The sequence below is a fragment of the Acipenser ruthenus genome, chromosome 12 (genome assembly GCF_902713425.1).
Source record: "Acipenser ruthenus chromosome 12, fAciRut3.2 maternal haplotype, whole genome shotgun sequence".
Lineage (NCBI taxonomy): Eukaryota > Metazoa > Chordata > Actinopteri > Acipenseriformes > Acipenseridae > Acipenser > Acipenser ruthenus.
Genome location: NC_081200.1, coordinates 26,892,938 through 26,912,692, shown reverse-complemented (window position 1 = coordinate 26,912,692; position 19,755 = coordinate 26,892,938). Strand labels below are relative to the sequence as shown.

The following is a 19,755-nucleotide window of genomic DNA, read 5'->3' as shown; positions in this document are numbered from 1 at the left end:
TCATGAAAAAGCTGCCTGCACACAACCTTGTAGAAACGACATAAGTAAATTATAACATTCCAGCAACGTCATTAAAGGTTGTGTCAGTGGGTAATAACAGTTTGTATGGTAATAATAATAAAAACAGTACAATCCACTAAAGACAGTCCTGTAAATATCGGAACACAATCGTGTATTAAGTTAGGCTTGCAGCACAACAAATAGAAAAATTAATAAAAGCAGTCATCATCTTTATTTATTGTTCACCCTTAAAACGTGTACATCAAGCATGGACAATCGATGAAAAAATAACCAGCAACAAATCTTCATTGCAAAACAACCGCATGCAATACTGTGTTAATACGAAAAATAAATTAATACTGTTGGGGATATAATAAAATTGAACCAGATTTCATGTTAAATTGTTGAAGAACTGTACATTGTTATAAGAGTCTGCAGCTTTAAGGGAAAACAACAGTATAGTTCACGTGAACACTGGAGATTCCCTAGTTATTATGTGAACTTGTGACAGCGGTAACGCAATACAATCTCTGTTATATAGAAGAACTGTTCTACATAGCTAGCACGACTCAAACACTTCTTTGTGCCGGAGCCGGGGAACTCGTTCTGCTCTAGTGCGCATGTCTCGTTGTATTAATATGGCGCAGTCCATTTAACTACCCCTGATGCAGATCGGAGTAGCTGTCTACTGCGAACAAAAGTGAATAACTTGCACAAGAAAGTAAAACTACACAAAGAAGTAAGGTGAAGTAACAACTTTTTTATATATCAATTCGAGGGAAAGAGCAAAACCGTGGAAGAAGGAGGCCCAAACAATAGATCTGTGTGCAAGCCTGGGAGCATTGTTTCATTGATTCTGCAACCGGCGATCAACTCGTGCCTGACTCCCTGTGAGTGACTGACAACAATATACTCCTGTGTCTCGACTCACCACAGCAAAATATTTCTGAACTGCGTTTGGAAAAATCTTTTCAAGTTCGTTGGACAATTTAATTTTTTTTCGAAAATGGCCGCAACAACGTTTGAAATGGATGGAAGCATAATGGAGGGGGTAAGTCTATTGCACAGAAATATATATTAAAAAGTCTGTTTTGTTCATTTCAATTAACGGTTAATAAAATAATCTCATGATAATCATTGCTTGTTCAGGGAGGGCAGATTCTTCGTGTGTCGGCAGCACTAAGTTGCATCCAAGGCGCGTCTATCAAAATCAACAATGTCAGGGCTGGCAGGAGTACCCCAGGTTTGAGGTAACTATGCGCATTTGCAACTGTATTTCATAAATCATTTGATAATATATAATTGTCTAAGTACAGGTAGTAATGTTTAGAGCTATACAATATCTGGATAACAACATCATTCATATACCAAGGCTGAAATGAAGGTACATTGCCTAAATTAAATGGAGAAACCGCAGGGCTGTTTGAATGAGACGACAAAGACTAAGGCCAACTTTTTAAAATGTATTTTTACCTGCTCTTCTACACACAATGTTCCCAGTCTTTGAAACCGCATCGGGCAGAAAGTTTGTTTGTCAAGTTCAGAGACAAAAACGTGTATGATTATTATTTTTATTATTTATTTATTTTTTTTAATTCATTTACATTTTTTTTTCTCCCCCATCTGTTCTTTTGTTAACTCCTACGCACATGGTATGTTGAAAACAAAACCTATTTTCAACCCCCTTTTTTTCTTTCTTTGTCATGTACGGACAGAAATGTTGATCACAGGGTTTGGTTATATTGTGTTTTTGTCATTTTAAGCTGCAGAGTACACAAACCCAAATATTGTCCTGTGATCATTTTTCATAGGCTAATCGTGTAAATGTAACATTTATAAGATCTTACTAGTTTTCTAATTAGTTGACACGGTGCGTGTTGTAATTAATTTACGTCATGCCGTGTTGAGGTAAATGGATTTGATTGATTTTGTTTTAGGCCTCAACATCTCTCAGGGCTTGAGTTGGTCCGAGATCTGTGCGCCGGCCAGCTTGAAGGGGGAGAAGTGGGATCCACTGAAGTAACCTTAACAACTGGTAAAATCAAGGGAGGAGACTACACAGCAGATACCAAAACTGCAGGGTAAGGCTCACCTGTCTTAAACAATGCAAATAGTACATGTAAGTAAGAATAATACAAGTCGACAATACAATCTCATACCTTACACGGTTATTGTTATTATTATTATTATTATTATTATTATTATTATTATTATTAATTTCTTAGACGCCCTTATCCAGGGCGACTTACAATTGTTGCAAGATATCACATTATTTTTACAATTACCTGTTTATGCAGTTGGCTTTTTACTGGAGCAATCTAGGTAAAGTACCTTGCTCAAGGGTACAGCAGCAGTGTCCCCCACCTGGGATTGAACCCACGACCCTCCGCTCAAGAGTCCAGAGCCCTAACCGTTACTCCATACTGCTGCCCAGTCCACATACATGAGGTATGACAGACAAAAAATGATCGTCCGGGGGGCTCCCGAGTGGCGCATCCAGTAAAGGCGCTCCACGCGGAGTTCAGGATGTGCCCTATAGCCTGGAGATCGCAGGTTCGAATCCAGGCTATGTCGCAGCCGACCGGGAGTTCCTAGGGGGTGGCGCACAATTGGCTGAGCGCTGCCCGGGTAGGGAGGACTTAGGTCGGCAGGGGAATCCATGGCTCACTGCGCATCAGCGACCCCTGTGGCCGATAGGGCGCCTGTGGTTCTGCAGTGGAGCCGCCAGATCTGTGTTGTCCTCCAGCACTATAGGTCTGGTGGCATTGCTGTGGATCTGCAGTGCGAAAAATAACGGCTTGGCAGGAGCACGTTTCGGAGGACGCGTGTTCCAGCCTCCGTTTCCCCGAGTCGGCGGGGGGGGGGGGCTGCGAGCGGTGAGCCGAGGCTACAGATAATTGGGCATACTAAATTGGGGAGAAAACCGGGGTAAAAAAAAAAAAAATTGGTGACGACTAAATTAAAAAAAAAAAAAAAAAAAAAAAAAAAAAAGATCGTCAAAAAACTGTCACAGAACAAGTGTCACTCGTCTTCAAGCAATGACAGATGCCCTAGAAGACCACGACTGATTGGTCGGAAGCAAATGGCCATTGATGAGAGGAAGATGGCTGCATAGGACACTTGAAAGGCATCATGCACAACCCGACACAAAGTGAGAAGCTATACTATCGACATGGACAGTGAACAGCAAGTTACTTAGGATTCCAAGCAGTATTCCGAATAAAGTGACCAAACTCCATAAGTGTTAATTAACAACATCTTAGCTTGTCTCGTTTATATCATGTTGCAACACAGTTCTTTACTTCAATTCTCCCCACGTAAGGACAAGCTAATGCAGAGCCTTTTCTGTTTTGCTGTTCTGTTATAAATTTCTCTTTTATATACTGGCAACCAAGCAGGGATGAAATGTATTTATTGTGAGTTGAATAATACTACTTCCTTACATGATTAAAATGAATACATAGCTACTTGCACTGTACTAAATAGTTATTAAAAAATGAACGTGTGATTTTAAAGTTGATATGAATATATACCCCCCACCCCAAACTCAAGTTATAACAAAATAGATCACCATAAATAATGTATTGTCTTATTTCACATCAGAACCATGAGATTGATTGTATTGTGACCTGCATATGGTGATAGGTATTGCATATTTATGATCTGTCAATCCATTTGGCTAATAACGCTTTGTTTGAAATGAGTGAGTAAAAAAAGCTTACATGTAGAATATTGTGCAGCGCATGCTCCTGCTGGTACCCTGGATGCTGCACTGCAGAGTTGTGCTGTCCAAATGTTTCGTTTTTTTTTGTTTGTTTTTTTATTTATTTAATTTAGTCATTGCCAATTCTTATTATTTTCTCCCCAATTTGAAATGGCCAATTATTTTTAGGCTTAGCTCACTGCTACCACCCCTGCGCTGACTCGGGAGGGCGAAGACGAACAAATGCTGTCCTCTGAAACGTGTGCCGTCAGCCGACCGCTTTTTTTCACACTGCGGACTCACCATGTAACCACCCAAGAGCTGCAGCGTCGGAGGACAACTCAGCTCTTGGGCAGCTTACAGGCAAGCCAGCAGGCGCCCGGCCAGACTACAGGGGTCGCTGGTGCGCGGTGAGCCAAGGACATCCTGGCCGACCTAACCCTCCCCCTCCCCCGGGCAGCTCCCGTCCTCGGTCGGCAAAGGAATAGCCTAGACTTAAACTCGCGACATCCAGACTAGGGCACATCCTGCACTCCACATGGAGCGCCTTTACTGGATGCGCCACTCGAGAGCCCTCAAATGTGTTTTTTTTTTTTTTTTTTTTTTTTTTTTTTTCTGGAATCAAGTACACTTGTAAAATCAAGTACACTTTATTACGACTGCTGGATAAAGGGCCTTGTTGTAGCCTCTAATAGATGATGGAACACGTTTCATTTCGCAGTAGTAGTCGTATTATTTATCGTTTCTTTTATTTATCGTTTACAAAATTCTGTTGTAAATAAATAGCAAAGCAAATCTTGGTGGCTAACTACTGTAAGATGTTTATTCTTTAAATGACCACACCAATAACAACTTATATGACTTGTGGTTTGCATTGTCAAAACCACTTCCGTTGCCTAGGCCAATGAACTGGAGTCTCCCACAGAAGCCTGTTTCATTTTGAATGGCGTTTTCGAGTTCAGTTGTTCAAAGACAATTTCAGCTGTGTGAACACATTTAACATAAACAAAATATTAGTCTTCCACAGTACGTGTCTGTGTGTGTAATTTTATATATATATATATATATATATATATATATATATATATATATATTACACACACTTCTCACCAGGACTAAAATCTATATTTCCCGTATTTAAAGTTAAGAACATTCATAATATTGAACATTTATAAATGCAAATTGTTTTTTTTTTTTCTTAGGAGTGTAGTTCTGCTGATGCAAGTATCCCTGCCGTGTGTGCTGTTTGCAGACTCTCCTTCTGTGCTCTGTTTGAAAGGAGGAACCAATGCGGAGATGGCACCCCAGATAGATTACACTTTAACGGTAAGGGCTGTACACATGCTGGTCGTCTCTGCAGAACTGGAGACTGGGAACTCCGGTATTATGAATCTAGTTGCCTCTTCTTGGGAGCGCGTCTCGCTTTTGTTATTGTTCTATATGTAAATAATGTGATTAGGAAGCTGCTAGTGTCTACGATATCTCATTTAGGGAGTATCGATACGATACCATGCACAGTATCATGATACTCGATACTATCGCGATGCTTTGGATTTTCTGTCCATTACATGTTAAATGGCTGCCAAATTACTTTTTTTTTGCAAGTGCAAAGTGCATGAGAGACTAATACACAGTTAATAATGCTACAGCATGGCGGAATGCTTGCTGTTTTAAATATATATCCCTGCAAGTTCCAGTGTATTCAAAGGTCATTGCCACCGACTATAAAATTCAAATAAAGCTGGTAAGAAAGCACAATACTTGGTGTAAAAGACACCGTTTACTTTATTTCTTATTTATAAAAAGAGAACTCTGGCGTTTCGGACAGCTTCAAATAGTCCAATTACAAGGAATGTCTCGATTCTTATATATAACAAAATAACACAGAAATACTTTCCTTGACGCAGACTTTTTATAACTAAACCAGATGTTTTACAGACAGAGGTATATTAGAAGCGCTAATAAAATGAGAGAAAGGAATGAAAAAATGAAACACTGTTGTGGAAGCCGATTCACACGGGTACTTCAAGAAATGGCTTGATGAGGTTCTTGCTTGGATTAAGAAACAACCAAATGAACAAGATGGGCCAAAAAGGGCCTCCTTGTTTGTACCATTTCTTATATTTTTAAAAAGTCACGTACAACAAAACACCTCCATGAATCTGTACTGTTCTGATCTTTTAGAAAGTAACTATTGATTCATGTACACCGTAAAACATTTCATTTTAAACAAACACAGTAATGTTACATTAAGGAATACACACGAACATTGTATTCCTTAATTTTAAACACTATGCGTATTTTACAATTTTATAGCTTGTTAGATATTTTAATCATCACTTCCAAAAAAACATTTCTGGCAAAGAACTGCTTTTAAAAATGCTGGTAACATACGCATTTCAATAGTGAAAAAGTTAAGCATTATGTTTAATGCTACATTTCTGTAACAAACTGACTCCTAATGTAGATGCCTTCCTCTACGTGCTATTAGAACAGAATTTTGTTGAAAGCGTATTAAATCCAATTGTCTTGGTCAAAACAACGTCCCAGTGCACCTTAAATAAGAACAAGACAGGAAGCCATTTGGCCCATCATGCTTGTTTTGGTTGTTAAAAAATCTTGCAAAGAAAGTAAATTAGACAAAAGACAACCAGTCTGGCTACTGTAATAAACTGTAAGTAGTTTGTATTGCTTTTATGCTGAACCTGTAGCCGTCTGCATTGGCGGACTTTTGCAGTGTGACTCGGAAGCTTTATTGGTCCTGTGCTTTCCTCTGCAAGTGAAGCGTCACATTGATCCTGTTAGGGAAACCAATATGCTGGCAAAGAAGTCTGTATTCATTGTGGTCTTTCCACCACTCATGCATGCAATTCAAAACACAGGATTTTCACAGCTATCACATTACACTGACATAAAATACAGATTACACAAAATCCAAAGAATATAAAAACATTGCTAACATTTTTGACATGTGGTAGAGTTTTAATGACATGTCGGCAAATTATATTTTTGCAGCTTCTAGCAAATGCACTGAAATGACGAAATAAACAAGCATCAACAAACTCCCTTTTGATCAGCTTCTAGCGCATTCCTGTTTTATGTGTTATCTTTGCTGTGACTTTTTATAAGTAATATGCACTTAAACTAAACATCGGCAAAGAGATCGGGGTGGCGATCTGAAAGAATCAATAAATTGGTGGCATTTCCTCCTTTGTTTTTCACTTCTTAAACACTTTCGACATGTTGACTGTCTGCCTTCGATCAGATTGCCATTGTCATCTGGCTGAAATCCAAAATAGCTCCACACCAAGCTTCTCTCTCCGGCATTCGCCATGACTGCTGCAGTAGTTTAATTTTCCCAGAACACGCAGGGTAGTTGGTCACTTGCGCTAAGCGGAAATGAGTAAGCTTAGTTCATATTGTTTTTAAAGCATACACTTTTGTGTTAAAAACTAAAAAAAAAAAAAAAAAACAAGGTATCGAAAAACCGCAATACGTCTATTTTTATTTTACCCCGATATTAGGTATTGTAGGATTTTGGTATCGTGATATACCGTAGGTATCGATATACCACAGAGCACTAGAAGATTCTTGTTTTTGGTTTCGGGTAACCCAAAAAGAAACTGGACAAACATTTGACAGGAAGTTGATGTGTTTGTGTTGCCATAGAATTGAGCTACCAACTGGCTGATCATCATCACTATAGCTTTTCTGCTGCTAACAATTAACTAAAAACTGCTTGTGTTCTGTGTTGCCCTTACAAATCTCAGGTTTAGGAATATATAAAGTACTTGTAGCACAGGAAGTGAATACAAACTACAGTAGATGTACCATTTAATGTTAGAGGTCCTGTTTTGAAGCAATTACAAACTTGAGTTCTCGGAGAGGAATAAAAACTGTAGAAACCTTGTAAATCTTTCTGATCAGGATGGTTTAATTGGTATTTATTTATTTTCATGATTGCACAGAGCTGTGGGATGTTTTAGATTCTTACATGGTGGTTCACACTACTGTTTTGTTCAAGAAATATGCAGGTAATATAGCCTACTGTGCCGCATGTAGTGGGAGATGCACCTTGTTAAATGAATGCCATTGACTTTGTTTCTTAGGTGTTCAAGCCAATGGTGGAAAGATTTGGTGTACATTTTGACTGTGACTTGAAGATGAGGTAAGTGTTAATGCTGTTATGACGGCTGTAAACGTGTGCTCTAGCATTTAATGAAAATGTCTATTATAATGATGTCCTGAACTTGCAGTAAAAGAAGACTATGAAGCCATCATTGAATTCCCCTCTGAAAAAATATAAGTAGAGGCCAGGGACTGTTACCGCAGGTGTATTATTGGTGCTGCTGTCCTGGCTAGAGAAGCTATATAATATGAACCGACACTGGAGACTACGCTACTGACACTGCGGAAAACCTCGCAGCAGAATTAGGATGTGATCCCTGCTTTCATGTTTGTTTTATCACAGAGGTTACTATCCCAAGGGAGGTGGAGAAATTATTGTGAAAACAAACCCAGTGAAACAGCTTACTCCCGTTACCCTAACAGAGCGTGGCACCATCACTAAGATCTATGGAAGAGCGTTTGTTGCAGGGGTACTGCCTCACAAGGTAAGGAGTCAGGGTTGTGCTGGGCACACACGTGGCACAGATCCCATGATGAACAAGCTAGGCTTGATGGGCTTTCTCTGGGTTATTGCACTTCTAGCCTTATTCTTGGTTCAGTGCGACGTGAGTATTTTGGTCTCAAACTATTTGGCACTGGGTATCTAGGACTGAATTGGCATACACGGAAGGGCACCCTGAACTCCAAATTTGGAGCTAGATTCTAGCGCAGGGTAGCTCATATAGCACGAGCGGCATTAAATTCTGGCGCCAGTAGACAAGTTTTGTTTGTTTTTTTATTTAAATTTTATTATTCGTTAGCAACCATAGATGGGTCTGGACTACTCAAGTGACCCACCCACACCTATCCACATACACAGGAGAGAAGGTTTGTGTCGTGTGAGGGGGGTGTTATTTAATAATTTAGCACCAGTCAGCTCTCTAATGCCAAACTTTCAAAACCGTTTAGCACCAATTTTCAAAAAACGGTTTGCACCCCTGTCAAGGATGCTGGGTTCAGGATCAAAGGTTTCAGTGGACATCTTGCAAACATGAATATGCATAAGGGCAGAAAGGCGTGAGGCTGACAGGCGGGATTTGTTTTTTAAAATGTTGACTTGTGGAAACCCATGCTCACAAGCAGCACTGCTTAATGGCAATGTCAGAGACAACAATAATAGTTTATGAATGTTTAAGTAGCAGTTTGGATTGCTGGATATTGCAATTTAACAAATCATCACGTGTTCTCTGTTATTTCAATAGCTACCATCAAGTTCCATCCCTGGGGATTCAAAAGCAAAAAACAAAATACTTCTTCACTCCATTAGTGTTGTTTAACACGTTAGCTTGACAGCACAACAGTATTTATAGAAGGATATAACTGAGGGGGACAAACATTAAGTAAATTTTATTCATTTATTTAATTTTTAAAACTCTTAAATGTAATGGCTCTCAAACATCGACACCTCCTCTCATCCGAGCTCAGTTTGGGCAAAGCGTCGGCGAGTTTTCACAATGCCACTCCCTGTAACTACATCCCTCTTCTCTGAATGGGCAGCTAAATCGAGATCCCTGCTATCATTGGTTGTTTCAAGTGTCCATTAACACTAGAACCGCAGAGATGTCGGACTACATACAACCGCCGCACCCGCAAAATGTGCAGCTCCATTTTAAAACGGCTTCGATATGAAAAATAAACAATACAACATAATATTTTTATTTATGAACCATACATAACATTTTCAGAGCAGAAACACCATATTTACATAAATTAAATTTGTATTGTGTTATAAAAAGAGAACATATACATAAACAAGAAACTGTAATAAAATAAACTTTATGCAATAAACTTGTGTAAACAGGTGTAGAAAGCTGTATGCAAATATATAATTATAAAACATAAATAACTAGTTATAAAAATAGCATAAAACAAATATAACATAACTTATGCAACGTGAAAGTGCTTTGAGTGAAACGGAGTTAAAAGGCTGTCTGTCTGTTCAGAGTTCTATTACAGCTTTCTAAGTACAATCTACGCAGAAAACATGCTTTTCAACTGTACCAGTGCATTTTCCACAGACTGCCTTTTCACAACGGGCGCAGACATCAAAAGTTCTGTTTTTATTGCATTTAGCAACCTGGCATTTTCTTTTATTCCGTGTGCCAGTGGGCGCAGCGATGGCTGAAGGTTGAGGGACATTTGCCAGCTGGCTTTTGTGTCTCATATCAAAATGTTTCTGCCCCATCTCCAGGGCTAGCTGCAAAATGATGTCCCTCTGAGTGATTGTGTTGCCGGTGCACTCCTTGTACAAAACCAAAGCGTTGATGGCTGCCAGATCCAAAATATTATAAAAAACACACAGGCCATCTGCGAGTACCGCTTTTTGACCGAATACAGCCTTGCCATTTCATCCAGTATATCCACACTGTACTTCATTGCATTGTAAAATGCAAGAGTCTCTGGCTTTCGTTTAGCATCAGTTCCGATGGTCACTGATCTGTGCAGAGAGCTTAGAATACACAGATTTTTTTAATTTTTTTGCACCGTCGCACTCAGGGTGGCACAGTCGTTCTGCCTGAGAAATGTAGTGTAAATAATAATAATATATGATTTGTAGAATGACTTTCATAAGTGTTTCAAGCACTCAACAGGATTATAATACGTTTTTTCACAATGACGTAGTTTTTATTACAAAGCCCAGACTAAATTGTCGGCTGTATTGTATTGATTTCTGCGGGTCTGGCGGTTGAAGAAGCAAGTGCTTATAACTTATTCATTTTTATGATTCTGCAGCTGAAACACCGTATGGGTATTTAATTCAAATATTTAGTAACACTTAAGAACGGACATGCACAAGATATTCACATACACAGAGATATTTGAATTGCAAAAGCCGTTCAGAAAGCGGCTATGGCGGTGCTAATGTTAAAAGAAAGTGATTGTTATGAACCTATCACTCTCCATTTCTTTTATTTATTTATTTATTTTAAAGTATAAAACCTTGAAGCAGCCAGTGGCACGAGGAGGAATGGACTTTTTAATGAATTGGAACCCTTCGGCCTTAAGGGAAATATGGGGACTGGTATTTAATTCTGGTTAGTGATAAGCTCTGTTACCTGGAGATCGTTGGCAGATCCCAGAGACCTTGAGAATCAATAGAAAATCTGGAGGTTAGGCAGTTAGGGGTCACAACCAGATAATATGCTTCACCTTGCAAGCGCCCTTGCCCGCATACATGAAAAATGCTTTCCTGTTAAATGTACTGACGGTATGCATTTGCATGTTAAAAACCGTATGGAAGTACTTTTTTTTTTTTATTGGTGTGCATTAGTACCTGCGTACCAGTTGTGAACCCCTGATTTATAAAGATATAGTAAATGTATATTTTTTGTACAATATCAAATGTAAACACATTTTATGAATGTCCATATCTGGAGTTAATTGCTCTCCAAATGAGTCTTCGTTGTTCTTTTAATTGTTTAGCTTGCAAAAGACATGTCGGCAGCAGCTGTTCGATACATCAGGAAAGAGATCAAAGACCTTTACATTAATATCCAGGCTGTAAGGGAGAAGAAAGACGAGTCTTTTGGGAATGGGAATGGAATCATGTGAGTAGTAAATCCTGATGTTTTAATAATAATCCAGTCCAGACCCAGAATGAATCCAGACCCAGAATAACCTATAGTGGCAATGCAGCATTTGAGTGCTGCTTGAAATCATGGCCTATACATTTTAGTGAATCTCCAGGCCGGATGAAATTCCACAAGCTTCTTTTCCCTCTAGCTGTACAATAATAAAGGCAGTGATTCCAAAGTCTTTAACAGACATTTTTTTTTTATCTCCTGTTGGCACGATTTAACATCACTTGTCATCTTTTTAACTGCTTGTTTACTATTTAATATTGAGGCTTTATTTATTTATATATATATATATATATATAATGATGACACTGTATATATCTCACTTTAGAAATTATAATTTTAAATGAGTGACCAAAGTGAGGCTGGGAGTTAGGTCAGGCCAAGTAAGTCCCTTTCCCTGATACTTACTCCTGCTGTGATAAGTGCATTCTGTTCAGAGCAGATTAATCAGGAGCCTGGTTGCACACATTCCTGGCACCTGGTCAGTTAAATAATACATCAGTTAAATAAATGTATAACCCTGTAAGAGGTAAGTCAACATTGCCTTATTTATGCCTTTGATAAATCTGAGGTTAATTTTCTGAGGGGCAGATGGTGCTAAATTCTGTGGAATAACTGTCTGGTAAAAGACCATCTTCTTTTCTTTTTGGGGTGACGGAACAGTTCAGCTGGTGCTTTCTGATCCATTTGCCCAAGTGTAGCTCACGAGTAACCATATACCATAAAGACAGGATTCATTTGTGTTTGCAGTATACATATTATTTCTATTATAAGAAACTATAAGTAGCCACTACGCTGCAGAGCTACTTATGCCTACGGGGTTCCATGCCTCACCTCCAAACATGAGATATAAAATGATTTCATTTCCTATTTACCTGTTTCAAAAATAGTTTAAGTAACCAGAATATGTTTCTCTCTCCCCACCCTCATTCTAGCCTCATTGCAGAGTCTTCCACAGGCTGTGTTTTTGCTGCTTCTGCACTAGGGAAAAAGGGTGAGTTTTATAAGCAGCTTTTTAATCCAGTTTTGCATCCTTTCTCGTTTTGGATTTGTAGTAATCTGGTTATGTGAAGTATAAGGTGTACTAGAACTTGAATGCAAGGCTGAAAGCTGAACTAAAGCAGATGGGCAGATAAGAGTGTGGAAGCCAGTTCTAGGGTTTGTCCAAATAGTTAACATTACTGTTATGCAGTGCTGTTCAGAAAGGAAGTGTAACAGGTTGGTCACCGTGCCTATAGATGTATTGAGTTTGAAGGAAATATTTGCCTGTAGAGGGCAGTATTGTGTGTGTGTGTATGAGTGTTTATATATATATATATATATATATATATATATATATATATATATATACAATACTGTGCAAAAGTTTTAGGCAGGTGTGAAAAAATGCTGTAAAGTAAGAATGCTTTCAAAAATAGACATGTTAATAGATTTTTTTTATCAATTAACAAAATGCAAAGTGAGTGAACAGAAGAAAAATCTACATCAAATCAATATTTGGTGTGACCACCCTTTGCCTTCAAAACAGCATCAATTCTTCTAGGTACACTTGCACACAGTTTTTGAAGGAACTCGGCAGGTAGGTTGGCCCAAACATCTTGGAGAACTAACCACAGTTCTTCTGTGGATTTAGGCAGCCTCATGTAATCCCAGACAGACTCGATGATGTTAAGATCAGGGCTCTGTGGGGGCCATACCATCACTTCCAGGACTCCTTGTTCTTCTTTACGCTGAAGATAGTTCTTAATGACTTTCGCTGTATGTTTGGGGTCGTTGTCATGCTGCAGAATAAATTTGGGGCCAATCAGATGCCTCCCTGATGGTATTGCATGATGGATAAGTATCTGCCTGTACTTCTCGGCATTGAGGAGACCATTAATTCTGACCAAATCCCCAACTCCATTTGCAGAAATGCAGCCCCAAACTTGCAAGGAACCTCCACCATGCTTCACTGTTGCCTGCAGACACTCATTCGTGTACCGCTCTCCAGCCCTTCGGCGAACAAACTGCCTTCTGCTACAGACAAATATTTCAAATTTTGACTCATCAGTCCAGAGCACCTGCTACCATTTTTCTGCACCCCAGTTCCTGTGTTTTCGTGCATAGTTGAGTCGCTTGGCCTTGTTTCCACGTCGGAGGTATGGCTTTTTGGCCGCAAGTCTTCCATGAAGGCCACTTCTGACCAGACTTCTCCGGACAGTAGATGGGTGTACCAGGGTCCCACTGTTTTCTGCCAATTCTGAGCTGATGGCACTGCTGGACATCTTCCGATTGCGAAGGGAACTAAGCATGATGTGTCTTTCATCTGCTGCAGTAAGTTTCCTTGGCCGACCACTGCGTCTACGGTCCTCAACGTTGCCCGTTTCTTTGTGCTTCTTCAAAAGAGCTTGGACAGCACATCTGGAAACCCCTGTCTGCCTTGAAATTTCTGCCTGGGAGAGACCTTGCTGATGCAGTATAACTACCTTGTGTCTTGTTGCTGTGCTCAGTCTTGCCATGGTGTATGACTTTTGACAGTAAACTGTCTTCAGCAACCTCACCTTGTTAGCTGAGTTTGGCTATTCCTCACCCAGTTTTATTCCTCCTACACAGCTGTTTCTGTTTCAGTTAATGATTGTGTTTCAACCTACATATTGAATTGATGATCATTAGCACCTGTTTGGTATAATTGTTTAATCATACACCTGACTATATGCCTACAAAATCCCTGACTTTGTGCAAGTGTACCTAGAAGAATTGATGCTGTTTTGAAGGCAAAGGGAGGTCACACCAAATATGGATTTGATTTAGATTTTTCTTCTGTTCACTCACTTTGCATTTTGTTAATTGATAAATATAATCTATTAACATGTCTATTTTTGAAAGCATTCTTACTTTACTGCATTTTTTCACACCTGCCTAAAACTTTTGCACAGTACTGTATATATACTGTGTGTGTGTGTAATATATATATATATATATATATATATATATATATATATATATATAATATATATATATATATATATATATATATATATATATATATATATATATATAATATATAATATATATATATATATATTATATGTGTATATATATTATATGTGTTTGTGTGTAAAAGAATAATTGCTGTTTTCTTCTCAGGTGTCTATGCTGATAAGGTTGGGTGCGAAGCAGCTGAGATGCTACTGAGGAATACAAGACACAACGGTTGTGTAGATGAATACATGCAGGACCAAGTAAGAGATCTCGTGAATTCACGACCAAGCTAATGTTGTGTTGTAAATTATTGCTTCAACTATACTGGACATTAGGGCTTTGAAAGATTATTTTCAAAATACATTATGTATTATAGCAATACCAAAAATCAGTGTCCAGATTAATCTTCTCAAAACCACTTGTGTACCTAGAAGGGTGTGCACAATAAGATGTTCTTTGTCTCATAATTTTACATCAACAGATGTTTCAACACTATTTATTAATCATTAAAATATCTGGACTGATAAATTGTATCTTCAAATTATTTGGATGGGTTTTTGTTTATAATTTTACCACTTTGTTTGAATGTGCGCTGTCTTAATGTTATGCAATGTTTTGATTTTGTTTTTGATTCTACTGATAGATGATTATCTTCATGGCATTAGCAAATGGCACATCAAGAATAAGGACAGGTCCTCTCACACTCCACACCCAGACTGCCATTCACATTGCAGAACAGTTAACAAAGGTGAGTACGTGGATGAGCGTGCCTGGCTGAGGAGGATTCCTTTCTCTGGCATTTGAATTGCAATCGGGATCTATCCAGGGGAAAATGTATACAGTAGACCCTGATATAGATGTGATTCCACCATTTGAAACACTTTGTGGTTGAGGTTTGCCATACTGTTTCATTATTATTGTTATACACAATATAGTATAGGGTGCTGTGTAAGATTACACGTTGATTTTCACCCACTCAGAGTGGTCAGAAACTCTTGACTGCCTGTGGCAATTCAATTGTAGGATAATATCAGCTAATATATAGTCCTTGTGTTTTTTCACATACTTCTTAAAGGCACAAACACAATAAAGAAGCTTGCGTGCACTGCTGAATCTTGGCTTCCGTTATCTGGATCCATAAATAGCCCTATTTAATCTGCATGGTGGCAGTTTTTAGCTCTGCAACTGTTTGGATTAATGGAGTTTTTAATGAATTCTGATTCCATGTCCCATCATCACTACTGTGTTCAGCCCACTGGGCAAACCCGAAATAGGTTCAGTGTTGAATGTGGCTTCATTCATTCAAAACAGTTGTCGGTGAAAGAAAATGGTTTTCTTTTCTCATGCTGTAGTGCTCATAAGATGTCTTTTTTTTTTTTTTTTTTTTTTTTTTTTTTTTAGGCAAAATTTACAGTTACCAAGGCAGAAGATCAGGACTCTAATGAAGACACCCACATAATTGAGTGCCAAGGAACTGGGATGACCAATGCAAGTTTGTAGATGATTTCTAGAATACTACAATAATACTTTGAGTTGCGACAAAGCTTTCTTCCAATGCCCGTTTGGAAATGGACTAAAGTAGACATTTTAGGTTGTTTTTCAAAAAATATATATATAAATAAAATAAAAAATTGAAGGATATTGCAGATAGTAGATCCTCATCTCCTGCCTTGTCTGTTTGCTTGAAATGGATTGAGAAGTGCAAGCGGCTGCAGTTGTATAGTAAACCTGTTTTTGTTCACTGATCTTTTCCACACACACCAACACGGAACAGTGGACTGCTGTGTGTAAATTGCTCGGGTGTTCGCCTTACAATAAAATTATGCTTTGACTCGTGTTCATTGTATGAGGGTTTTTGTTACAACACCTCCTTTAGACAAGCATACAGGTGTGGGCAATCAAATAGAGCTGCTGAATTGAAGTGTGACTATATGAATTATTCAACAGCAAATATAACTGGGCACATTCATCTGAGGACAGTCCTGCTAAACTGGATGGTTGGATCTTTTTTGAGGTGACCAGGGCATAGTGTAGGGCAAGGCTGCTAGAAATAAGCTAATCAACAGTACAGGCCGAGTAACGGTAAATAATCCAATTTATTATTTATTGGCGTGTACTGCCTTTCCATTCTGCTGTTCATTCACCTTGAAGAAAATGCTACAAACACGTGATGCCACGTTATCCTGTATTCAATCCTTTTTTTTTGTAGCAAATTATTATTATTATTATTATTATTATTTTTTTTTTTTTTTTTTTTTTTTTTTTTTTTTTTTAAACTTTATTTCCCAAATCTTTTGTCAAAATGATTTGTCTAGTATTCATTGCAGAAGTTCTGCCCTACAAAGATTATGTCTGCTAATTTTCAATTTGGTAAACCTTTAATCAATTTGAATAAAAAGATTCCAGGAATCCAGGTCACTTGCTTTACAGTTTGTTGTTGGCAATTGCATTTGGAGTCTGGCCACTAAAGCAGTGCTGCAGTTGCATTAGGAAAGCATTCATCTTCACTACCCCTTTAATTGTATTATTTATACCATAATCTATGCTATTAAGTCTTCTTACTTCTTACTGTATTTGTCTTTTATAAAACTGACTGTTGCACTCTGACATATAAAGAGGAAATACAGGACATACAATCCAGTAGCTCCTATTTCATGGATTTCAGTCAAATACATTTGTTTTACAGAAATACACCCTCCCATATTTTCTTCTGCACAGATATTTGGAGAAAGATAGTCAATAAAATAGATTCAAATGAATCTGAGATAATAGTTAAAATACTACCTATTTGGCTAAAAAATATTCTTACAATAATTGAGGAATTTTAACACTTGGATAACGTTTGAACTAAGAACAATTAAATATTTAGAACTTTGCCTAAACGTTTACCATTGCCAAAAATATGCAGGCAAAATGTGTTCACCTTAGTGTTTACATAGTACTTAGTTTACGCAAAGCCAACTAATGTCATATTCAGTAGTTCACTGCTCAGCTCACTGCTACCACCCCTGCGCTGACTCGGGAGGGGCGAAGATGAACACACGCTGTCCTCCGAAGCGTGTGCCGTCAGCCGCCCGCTTCTTTACACTCTGCAGACTCACCGTGCAGCCGCCTCAGAGCTACAGCGTCGGAGGACAACGCAGCTTACAGGCAAGCCCGCAGGCGCCTGGCCAGACTACAGGGGTCGCTGGTGCGCGGTGAGCCGAGGACACCATGGCCGACCTAACCAACCCTCCCTCCCCCCTTCCCATTCTCATCTGCTTGTTGTTTTCGTGCCTTCCTGTTGGTGTCGATAACTGCATGCTGACCTGTGCCTAGCCGTGTTTTAACACAATCTCCAGGTCTGAAAAATACCAGTGGCAGGCCGACTAATGACGAAAAGGAGCGACAAGCGTTAGTTTGGGTGTTTCGCTGTTTTGATTTTCATGCAGTTCATCATTTGCAAACTAATTCTCGCCTGTCAGACAAAAAGGTACTGGATCTGAATAATTAAGTTGTGCTTTTAGCATTGGGTGTTTGGATGAATGGGTAATTACACTTTAATTACTGATTTTAAAGTTACATAAAAGTGTAATAGTGTCTTTTGGTTATGAGGTCAGTGTAAGGTCAGTTTCTAGATTGCCAAAGCAACATTAACAGGATGAGAAAAGACTTTAGACCACCTTAAGACAGCCGCATTTTGCATTGCATAACCGAGGCCTTGTGCTTCATCCTTGTTTGAGTTTCACTGTTTTATATGTAAACAGTTTAATGTGTAGAACAACTCAATATACCAAAGCTCACAGTCCGGTCCAATAGACTTTTCTTGTAAACGGTTTCTAATTTATCATAAATGAATGGGCACAAATGTTTGGACGGCTGCACCAAAAGTACTCTGAAGAATAACAGAATACTGGTTGTGTTATCAGTATGCAGCTGTATTTGAAAACAACCACTAGACATCCAGCCATCACTTCATCTCTTATACCTTGAGGAGGATGCATATCTCGGAGAACTCCTCACAGAATTGCAATGAAACTTGGCACAGACATTCTTTACCATAAATCCCTGAGTGTGTTTTTTTTTTTTTTTTTTTTTTTTTTTTACAGAATCTAGTTTTGAATTGATTTCCTGTATCTTTCCTATATCACTGTAGCGGTCTGCAGTTTTAAGTCAAGTTCTATTTCCTAGACTTGTCTGCAGTGTTGAAAGAGTTCAAGTTATATTGCTGTAAAAAATACCTGTACCCTCTTGTATTATTAACTACAATTAAAAAAGAACTGGTAGCTAAGTATGGTAACTAAACAGGATATATCTGCAGTATTCCTTCTTCTTTCTTGCTAGTTTTCTCTGAAATGTTGCTTTTGCCATTGAACTTCAAAATCATATCCAATTTACTTGGAAAGACTTACATACAACGCAGAAATATATTTTCTATATCAGTAGCTAGACCTTGGTAGCGTTTTGTCACCTAATCAACAGGAGTGCATATACAGTACAATATTACTGTATTACTTATAATCCGGTTAGAACCAGCATAAGATGCAAACATATCTCTGACTGTCATAATACATATCGTAAGGGTGGCAATGAGCTCACTACCCCTTCCCCTCCCTTCGAAACCCTGACCTATATCTATCTGCTAATCTGTGGGATTGCTTAGTAAAGAAAATTAGGAGTCGCAAATAGAGAGATGTAAAACGTAATGCTGGGTTTGTCTAGTGTGACTCAGCATGCCATACAATCCTGCACAAAACCCCTGGCAAAATATACTCGGAAGGTATCTGTGTAAGGCAGTGTTACCATAACAATACTGTTGTATAGCTGTGCTGTATTTCTATAGTTTTATACAGTAAACAATAGTCTGATTCCGTAAGATACAAATATTGACTGAAGTTGATACTGTTGCCCAAAGAGTTGAAAATGTGAGAGACAGTGGACAATTGTAATGTGGTCACTTTTTCAACCCAAGGGAAGAAGCTCTTCAGGTGAAAACTGTTGTCAATATCGGTTTCATTAAACTCTTATTGTCAAAGGCCACTATTTACTACTGGACAATAGACAATTTTTTTTGGAAAAAACTCGAACTCTTTTTGGTGACCTTTTATTAGCCAAGTGGGAGTTTCAACCACAGGGTTTAATAATTAAAGATCCAGACAGCAGCAAACAGTGTTCTATTACAAACACATGTTGTATAAGTGGAATCGTGGAAATGTCACTCTCCAAATGAAATGAAGAGCACGAGAGAGGTAACAAACAGATTAGTACCAGAGGTCTCATTTTCCAGGAGGTTCAGGATTAAGAACCACTGCACTACAACCTCCTAAGTTTAAAAAAACAAGTTTAATTTGCTGCTTATATTTA

The 19,755-nt window shown here is 38.5% G+C and overlaps 1 protein-coding gene across 1 annotated transcript; it reads left to right on the top strand.

Annotated features, from left to right (window-relative positions):
* The first annotated feature begins 571 nt into the window (after positions 1–571).
* LOC117416729 (RNA 3'-terminal phosphate cyclase-like) lies at positions 572–16,248 on the top strand. Its single transcript, XM_034028115.3, has 11 exons — positions 572–1,051; positions 1,150–1,250; positions 1,938–2,081; positions 4,906–5,029; positions 7,813–7,871; positions 8,175–8,316; positions 11,294–11,418; positions 12,387–12,445; positions 14,578–14,672; positions 15,056–15,160; positions 15,814–16,248. The coding sequence occupies exons 1-11, from the start codon at positions 1,007–1,009 to the stop codon at positions 15,910–15,912; spliced, it is 1,098 nt and encodes a 365-aa protein (XP_033884006.1). The 5' UTR covers positions 572–1,006; the 3' UTR covers positions 15,913–16,248.
* Positions 16,249–19,755: the final 3,507 nt, after the last annotated feature.

Excerpts from the sequence above, each read along its gene's own strand:
- LOC117416729 (XM_034028115.3), top strand. The coding sequence starts at position 1,007 with ATGGCCGCAACAACGTTTGAAATGGATGGAAGCATAATGGAGGGG. Across the intron at positions 5,030-7,812 it reads AGATAGATTACACTTTAACG|GTGTTCAAGCCAATGGTGGA; the intron begins GTAAGGGCTGTA and ends TTTGTTTCTTAG. Across the intron at positions 14,673-15,055 it reads ATGAATACATGCAGGACCAA|ATGATTATCTTCATGGCATT; the intron begins GTAAGAGATCTC and ends TTCTACTGATAG.